Source organism: Dasypus novemcinctus, chromosome 13 (assembly GCF_030445035.2).
Source record: "Dasypus novemcinctus isolate mDasNov1 chromosome 13, mDasNov1.1.hap2, whole genome shotgun sequence".
NCBI lineage: Eukaryota > Metazoa > Chordata > Mammalia > Cingulata > Dasypodidae > Dasypus > Dasypus novemcinctus.
The window spans coordinates 30,793,392-30,801,990 of NC_080685.1; the positions used below are offsets into that span (position 1 = coordinate 30,793,392).

The window sequence follows — 8,599 nt, forward strand, 5'->3', positions numbered from 1 at the left end:
ACCACTCTTCATCACTGAGGCCTCCGCCTTAACATCACTGCCACTGGTATGTTTTCTGGAGGCCCTGACTGGATTATGTACTCTTGCCACTGCTCGGAAATTCACTGCACACTCAACAACAGTTAATTGGACATCTCCTAGGTGCCAAGCACTGTTGTAGATCAACAGTGAAGAAGCGATAAAGTTACTGGCCTTACAAAGCTTGTTATAAAGAGAGTGGTAGACCAAAAAACAAAACAAAACAGATCATTTCAGGTGGCAATGAGAGTGATGAAGAGAAAGAAAGTGAAGCAGTAAAGAGTGCCGGAGAAGAGAGAGTCGAGGAGAGCACGGTAAGAACTGTGTTTGGGGAAGACGGTTGGTAGGGCTTAGGAGTCTGGATTTTGTTCTGACTAATGTAGAAATTTGCTGGAGAGTTTGGTGTAAGCAAATGACAAGATCAGATTTATATTTGTAAAATATCACTTTGGCTGCTGCTTAGAGATGAGGCTGTAGGTAGCTAATGCTGAGGCAGGGAAATAGCTTCCAAGCGCAGCCTGCCAAGGACTTGGCCCCCCTGTTCTTCAAACTCCCATTGCTTGAGTCCTTGAAAAGGCTGTTCCTTTAGCCTGACCCACTCGTCCCCTCTACTTAGCTTCGTCAATGTTTATTTAGAGCTCAGCTCAGATGGTACTTTCTGCAAGAGATTCTTCCCCTACACACACACACTGACACATACGCACACACACCCCATGACACACGCCCATGGCCCTCCTACCTCCTCTGTAGCTCTTACCACATTTGTAACTAACTGTACAAATAGCTTAAGGTCGGGTTTAGCACCAGCTCCTGAAAGACTGCTGACTCTTTCGCCTGGTAAAGAGACCAGTCTTTTCTGACTTCCTGCCGGATCCCCCGCGCGAGCACAGCGCCTGGCACTCTCTTCCCACGCTCAGTGAATTTCTGTCGAAGGACCGAAGACATAGATTTTGCACAGATTTTACAGACCTTCTTCCCACTCCACTCGCCCTTGTCCCCCGCAAAAAGCAAGCAGATAGGACTTGAAGATGTCGCACTCTCTTCTACATTAGTAAAAGTCATCACCCCTCCAATTAAAAATAACAATGGTGATGAAAAGGTGAAGTGCAAACCAAAGGAGGCGAGAGGAGTTAAGTTCTAAACAGGGTGACATCCCGGACGCTCAACGTGGACAAAGCTGAAGGCCGGCCTGCAAACGCGGGGTGGGCGGGGCCTGGGAGGAGGCTGGGCCGGGGGCGGGGCCTGGGAGTAGGCGGGGCCTGGGAGTAGGCGGGGCCTGGGAGTAGGCGGGGCCTGGGAGGCGGGGCCGGCGCCGGAATCCCGACAGCCCCGCCCCGCTCCCGCAGGTGCGCTGCAGGGGGCGTGGGGCGGGGCGCGCGGAAGGACCCCTCCCCTCGCCCTTCCGCCCGCCTCGTGGGTCCTCCCGGGCCCCGCGCTCTTGCTGGCCAGCCGCATCCTGCAAGCTTCTTCGCCGGCCGCGCGAGGGGAAGGAGAACGCGGGCGGCCAGAACCACGCACGCGCGGCGGCCGGCACCCGCCGCAAACCTTCCCGGGTGCGGGGAGGCCGAGTTCCCTCCGTGAGTCCCGCCGAGGGCAGCTGTGTGGGATTCTCGAGCCTCTTCCCTAGGGAGTGTCAGGCTAGGGAACGTTTGGTGCCCAGGAACTGCCCCCGCGGAACGCCTGCCTCCACCCGCTCCATCCCCTTTTGTCGTCCTGGCCGCGCCCCAACCTTTCCTGTGCCCGCGGCTGCGTTGTTATGATGATGAATTATTCAAGGAGCCTTGCAGCCTGACGCCATCTCTGGGCAGTGCCCCTCCCTCCTCCCTGGAGGGCAACACGCTATCCCACGATCTGCCCCTCTGGGGACTTGACTGACTGTTGAGGATCACCTATGGGCTAGATCCAACGCAAAGAACAAGGGACCTACCCTCAGAATCTTCCATTCCATGGAATGACATAGACAAACATATGAACAAGTAAGATAGTTTTTAGTTAGTGATTAGTGCTCAAAACAAAACCTGGCGGTGTGATAGAACGCCTGGGGAGTGCTCCCTGAGGAGCTGGAAGTGGAACTAAGGCCTTAATTACGGGAAGGCACCAGCCACAGCAGCTAAGGGCAGAGTGCTTTGTGCTTGACAAAGAGAGGGTCTGGAGGGCCTTGTGCAAGGCCAGTTTGCTGGAGCAGAGAGAGAAGGCCAGGTTGCACCAAACATATAAGTCATGTAAGGAATTTGGAAATTACTCTAAATGTAGTGGGAAGCCATTAGATTAATGCAGAGCAGTAATGCAACATGATTTACAATCACTCTGCTGAGTGGAGAATGGATTGTTGGGAAGAGTGGAAATAGATAATTCAGAGGCTGGTAAGTAGTTGGCAAGGTGGTGAGAGGGGGATGAGTTCTGGGTATACTGCTAATGGATGGGATGTTGGGTGAGGGAAAAGCAAGCAGGATGATCCCTCTTTGGATTGTGCAACTGGAGGAATGGCAGTGCCGTTTATTGAGATGGGAACACTGGGAGAGTAACAGGTGCTGTAGGGGGAATACTTTGTTTGGCTTTGTTGACTCTGAGATGCCCGCCACACCTCCAAGTGGCAATGTTGAGTTAGGGCCTGGAGTTCATGGAGAGGTCACGGCTGGAGTTTTAAGTTAACACATGGAATGATGGTATGTAAAGCCACGGGCATTGGTGGGACCACCTACAGAAAGAGCGGAGGGAGAAAAGAGAATAGGGCTGAGGAGAGGGCCCTGTGGCCGTCCTGTTAAGTGGGAGGAGACATAGGAGGAAAACTAGGAGAGTGTGATGTCTTCAAAGACACAAGAAGGGAAAAACTCAAGGAGAAAGATGCTCGATTGGGTTAAATGCTGCTTGGAGGTCAGGTGAGAAGCAGACAGGAAATGGCCACTGAGTCTGCTATCATTTTGCTCTCTGACCACCTTGGCAAGAGCAGTGGCTGGGGAGAGGGAGGGAAGGAGCCTGATGGGAACGGGCAAGGAGAGAATGGACACTCAAGAAGCGGATGGAAGAGAGAAGACGTTTTACTCTGAAAAGCAGCAGAGACAGATGAGAGGTGGACATAAAGGTCAGTGTCTTGAGACAGTTTTCCTAAATATGAGACATGTTAGAACAAATTTCACTGGGGATAAAGAACAATCCAGGAGAGATTGGGGGGGAATTGAAATTTATTGAAGGCTTACTTAAATGTGTTAAGAGCTTTACAAACATTCATCCTCACAATGTTTTACGGATCAGGCAATTGAGGTTAAATAATTTGCCCAAGGTCATGCAGCTAGAGGTGGCACAGGTGGGAGGCCACCCAGATTCTGACTCTTCATGCCTCACCATCCCCTTACGTGGGCCCATGGCCCCCTCTGCCTCAACACCCAGTGTTGCCTTTGCCCTGGCCCTAGAAAGAGCCACTTTCATGCTGGGGCACAGGGGTGTACTGGTTGTTCTCCTCCAGTGCTGTAAGCATGGGCATCTACCCCCCACCCCACAGCCTAAATATCCATGTGGCACAGGGGAGAAGCGCTCCCAGGCTGGACAGGGGCAGAGGCAAGCAGCAGGTGCCCCCCAGAGGTAGGAGGAAAAGGGACACGTGTGGGGGTCATCAGCAGGTTTCTTTTTGTGCTAGCCAGTGCAAGGAGGCGCTGGGGGTGTCTGGTCCCAACCAGCTGGTGCCTGTGGCCCCAGCATTCATCTGGATCTGTTCAGTGTGCCAAGAAGTCAGGTCAGAGCCCAGTCTCCCGGCTGCCCCCATTGAGGCTGAGGCTGTGGGGGCGGGTACCACGCTCCAGCCTGCGGCCAGAGAGGAGGCGCCGCAGGGAGGAGCCGGAGCTCAGGTCACCGCAGCTGCGAAGATGGAGGCTCTCTCGGCCTGGCCGGCCCCATGGGCTCTGGGGCACCTGGGTGGTGACACAGGGCACGGCATCAATATGATTCAACCTGCGGCACCAGGCTTCCCCTGGTATCACGACTCCCCTAACCCTTACCTGCTTCTGCCCATGGCTTCCATTCCCACTGGGGTCTGGAGCCTTCCTGGACATCTGGAGGAAACGCGTGACCAAGCCCCGGCCTGGCCAGTTGCCCTTCAGGTCCCCCAGGGAGTGGGCAGGTGCAGGGCCCGAAGGCAGGGGGACCTTCTGGAAGGTGGGCACAGGGCGTCGTTTCTCGGCTGAGCGGGCACGTAGCAACTTGGGGGAAGGGCAGCGGGCAAGGCGGAAGAGGCAGGCTTCAGAGCACAGCCCTGCAGAGAGCGAGGGAGCGGCTGGGTGGGTGGGGGGTGGAGAGGGCCAGCTGTCACTGACCTCCACCCCCGAGGCACCGTCATACACCTGACCTGTATCTGCAGAGGAAACGGAAGCAGCTTCTTCCTCAAGCACTTTGGTATAAAGGTCCCTGAAGGCAGCTGGAAAGGAGAGGCAGGGCCTGAGTGGGGGGCCTCTGAGGACTTGCTCACCCAGTCCACCAGCCTCCCGTGAAAATTCAAGCCGAGTTGCTCGCACAGCTCCCACGGTCCCTCCCTAACTAAGGGGCCACCATCTCTGTCTACGTCTGCCAGCAGCTAGACGGTGTAGTCCACAAAGGCAGGGATTAAGCTGGCATCGTTGGCTGCCACATCCTCCCGGGGATCTGGCACGCGGGGCACTGCTGAACGCTTTCTCTGCCAGTGCTAAGCATTTTACTTTTATTCTCTCACTTCCTAGTTACTCAGTTGTACTTGTGATGCAGGCACTACTGCTATGCTTGTTTTACAGATAAGAAACAGGCTTGGAGAAGTTAGATAACACACCCAAGCTGGGAGCTGTGGCACCGGGTTCCAAAACACAAAATGCTCTTGCTGCAGGAGGGAACTCATCCCTTTTTGCTCCTCAGGGAACTCACCAGTGGCCCCAACCGCGGTGGGCATCATCAGCCCTCTACCGTCCAGTGCCCACCCTCTCGTGAACCCAGAGGCGGCAGGGGAGGGCCTCACCAGTGTCGCTGGAGGTGGTGATGCCCGGGTCGCTGTGGGACCGTGGCAGCAGCAGCGGTGGCGGGGAAGCCGGGTGAGGAGGCCGGTGCCCCGGGGGGGTGAGGGAACCTGAGCTATCGCTGAAGCGCCGAGTGGGGGCTCGGGCGGGAGGGGCTGCGGCCGGCCGGCTTCCTCCCCGGGGCACCCGCCGCCTCAGCTCAGGGAAGCAGGGTCCCACCCAGGGCGGCCAGCCCTCCAGCCGGTGGCAGCTGCGGGCAGCCGTGGGGGCACCCAGGGGAGGTGGGGCCTCAGGGGCAGAGCAGGAATAGGAGCGGGCAGCCCTCGGGGGCCGCCGGGGCAGGGGGCTGTCCTCAAAAGGGCCCCGCAGGCCGCAGTCCAGGCTGAGGCAGTAGCCGGCGCGGCTGCGCTGGATAGAGCGGAAGAGCACGTAGTCAACGGAGCGCACGGAGCCCTGCAGCTCCAGCAGGCACGAGTCCTCTGACGGGCTGGAGCCCCCGGGGAGGTCGCCGATGGCCGACAGCACCAGAGACCCGCTGTCCATGGACACTGTGGGCAGTGGGAGGAGCTGGGTAGCACGGGACTGTCCTGGCCCGGGCACTTCCTCCTCTCCCAGGCCCAGCCTTCCGGGCCACTCTGTTTCCAGCTTTCTCTCAGAGGAGCCAGGTAAGTCCAGCGTTCCAGGAAGCCACAGCCGAGGCCTTGCTTGTTTCTAAATCACCAGCTCAGCCTTGTCCTCCTCTCCTCTCCCGCCCCCCCAGTCCCTCTATCCCCGGCAGCCCTTGTTCAGTCATCCCCACTCCCTGCTCACCATCTACAATGGAGGCCACTCGCTCACAGATGCAGGAGCCATCGTGAAGCTGAGGATCAAACAGAGTGGCCTGCAGAAAACACAGAAGGGTCAAGGGCCCAGCCCGACCCAGTGATGTGGCCACCCCCACGTGTTGGACAGAGCTCTGGAGACCTAGAGTCCAGTCCAGCTTTGTCACTTTGTGCCAGTCACTTGATTTACATGGCCCCTCAGTGTCCACATCTGTAAAACAGAAATTTTAGTTCCTACCCCAACCTCCTCTCCACGCCCTAGGGAAGATCGAAGGTAGCAGTGGATGTGCGAGCACTATAAAGGTGACCAGAACTATTATCTTTATTCAGCTCCTGGAACTCACTCAGCTTTTCAGCCTCCATCCCCAGCTCCCGCACTGTACCAAGCTCTGCTCTCACCTGGCTGTCCCCTCGGAGCCCCATGACGGCCTCGTAAGAAGGAGGGCAATCAGTAGGGTACAAGGGCACTGGGCTGTCCATGGAGCCATTGTAGGTGATGCTGGCAGGATGAGGGAGAAGGTCAAAGCCTGGAAAAGAATGCCTACTCCACAAAGATCCCTCTCCATTCATCCAGCCCCAGACTCAGCCCCAAATTCCTCTCCCCTTAGCTCCCCCAGCAGGATCCTGCCAGATCTCTCACCTCTGTGCATCTGTTTCTGAGCTGCAGGTGTATTCTGGGGGATAGTAGGGCGGTGGTGGCACTGGTGGTACAAATTCCTCTAAGTCCAGCATGGTGTGTAGAAGAGGGGCTGGGGGCGAGGATGCACAACCCAGAGACCCCAAGGGGCCAGAGACTGAGCGCTCAGGGGCCAGCTGCTGGGGAGCAAGCGAGTCAGAAGGCCTGGTCTCTGGGAACACAGCTCTTACGAACTTTGTTTTTTTCTGGCCCCGCCCCTCCAAGAAGGTCCTCCAGCTCAGGCCCCTCCCTCACCTGGAACCAGCTCCTCTTCTTATCCTGCCCCTACCCAGGACTTCCAGCTCTGGCCCCACCTACCCAGAGAGCCCTTCTCCTGTGGCCTCACCCCCACACTTAGTTGCTCTATTCTCTGTTTCGGTCCCCACCAGAACACCCACCTTTTATCCTGCCCCTGCCACTCTTTGACCTCATCCCACCCAGAAGTCCTTCCTTCTGAGTCCTATTCTCTAAAGCCCCAGATGACATCAGGTACTTCGTTCCCTCCCTGGCATTCCCTTTCTCACCCTCCCTCAAACAGACTTAACCATCTGTTGACCCACAGCCCCTGGTGCTCAGAGGTCAGCGCTGCTGCCACCTGACCACTCAGGCCTGCCTGTTCCCAGCCCCCCACTCCTAATACCTGCCTGGCCTTGGCCTGGCCCTGGCACCCTACTCACTGTGTGCACGAGGTCCAGGGAGAAGATCTGGATGCAGCAGACAATAGCAGAGAGAGTACAGATGATGGCGGCACAGATGGTGAGGCCGCAGACGCTGAAGAGCAGGTTCTGGGCAAGAGGAGACAGAGGAGGAAGGGACTGAGAGGGGCCTGAAGACAGGGAAATCCCACATGTTCTGGACCTGGGAGGACCCCAGGAGGGGACCCAGAATTAAGAACTGGCACTGGGAGGGCAAGGATGGGAACGAGGAGGATGGGGGGGGGATGGTCAAAGTGGGGGCTGCATGCTCACCTTGAGGGCTCCTCGGGTTTCATCACAGGTGGAGTTAGGGGCAACTTTCAGTTCCTGCCCTGACTCTGGACAGGGCCGGAGCAGGGGGCCGGAGGGGCAGCACACACAGACCTTTCCTTCCTGAGCGGGCATGGGGAGGGTGAGGCAGCCTGAGTCAGGACAAGCCCAGGGGGTCAGCACCCCTCCTCCCCTACTCAGTCCTTTCCGGCTCTCCCTCCTCAAATCTCACCATGGAGCAGTCTCGGAAGTCTCGGGCCAGCTGGGCATTCTTACAGGAGAGAACAGAGCCGGCCATGCTGAGCATGACACAGAGCACCGAAAGCAGGGAGAAGAAGGAGATCTGGGGGAAACAGGGACCACTCAGGACTGGGACCCTCATCGGTGCCCAGTTTTGTTTCCCAAGGGTCCCTCTACTACGAAAGAAGCCGCCTTCCTTGATGGATACTTTGTGCCCAGCGGGCCAATTCCCTCCTCGAGGGCATTAGTGAGCAGCCCCTCAGATGCTGGGCACCTGCCTCCCGGTGGGACTGGACCCTGGCACCTACCACTAGAGTGAATGGTCGCTTCCAGGACACGATGCCAACCACCCCGGAGAACGCCAGCTGGGGACAGAGTGGGCACAGGCTCAGCCTGGCAGGGGAGGCCCCTGGGTGAGCCCCTCACCACAGGCTGCACCCAGCCCTGTAAGGAGGGAGAGGGCCAGGAGCGCGAGGAGAGGCGAAGATTTGCGCCTGCAGCTGGTAGGTGGGGCCCAAGGAGCCTCCCCCACCCAGCGACGGTGCACCCAACTCACCGAGAACCCAGCCCAAGATGGGCAGGACCTTTTGACGCTCTCGGTGGTGGTGACGGAGGAAGCCACCATGCTGAAGGTGACCACCAGGATGCCCAGGAGCACCTGGGCCAGCCCCAGCATGAGCAGGGCCTGCAGCCAGGACCGGTGGAGGCGGAGGTGGGTAAGACCCCGGGTGCTTGGCCGGCTGGTCAGCGAGCGGCTGGAGTCACTAGGCGAGGGCATCATGCTTGCTGCCCGGGTGTCTGCACCTCGCTCCGCACCCCCTGGCGCTTGGGAGCATCTCAGGGGAACCCAAGGCTCCGTCCTCCCTCCTCTCCACTCCCCTCGCTCTAGAGCCCACCCCCTGGCTG

The 8,599-nt window shown here is 58.0% G+C and overlaps 1 protein-coding gene across 8 annotated transcripts; it reads right to left on the reverse strand.

Annotated features, from left to right (window-relative positions):
- Nucleotides 1–3,182: 3,182 nt before the first annotated feature.
- ENTREP3 (endosomal transmembrane epsin interactor 3) lies at nt 3,183–8,474 on the reverse strand. Of its 8 annotated transcripts, none has more exons than XM_058309813.1 (12): nt 8,250–8,474; nt 8,002–8,058; nt 7,686–7,796; nt 7,457–7,576; nt 7,166–7,273; nt 6,453–6,625; nt 6,212–6,311; nt 5,802–5,871; nt 4,994–5,539; nt 4,358–4,426; nt 4,011–4,264; nt 3,183–3,923 (listed from the first exon to the last, which is right to left on the reverse strand). In XM_058309813.1, exons 1-12 carry the CDS (start codon nt 8,472–8,474, stop codon nt 3,750–3,752), a joined length of 2,007 nt encoding a protein of 668 aa, XP_058165796.1. In that variant the 3' UTR covers nt 3,183–3,749. The 8 variants fall into 8 exon arrangements, with proteins under 8 accessions (XP_058165796.1, XP_058165794.1, XP_058165795.1 ...); XM_058309811.1 differs by having other exon boundaries at nt 6,212–6,353; XM_058309812.1 differs by having other exon boundaries at nt 6,453–6,628.
- Between the last annotated feature and the right edge of the window lie 125 nt (nt 8,475–8,599).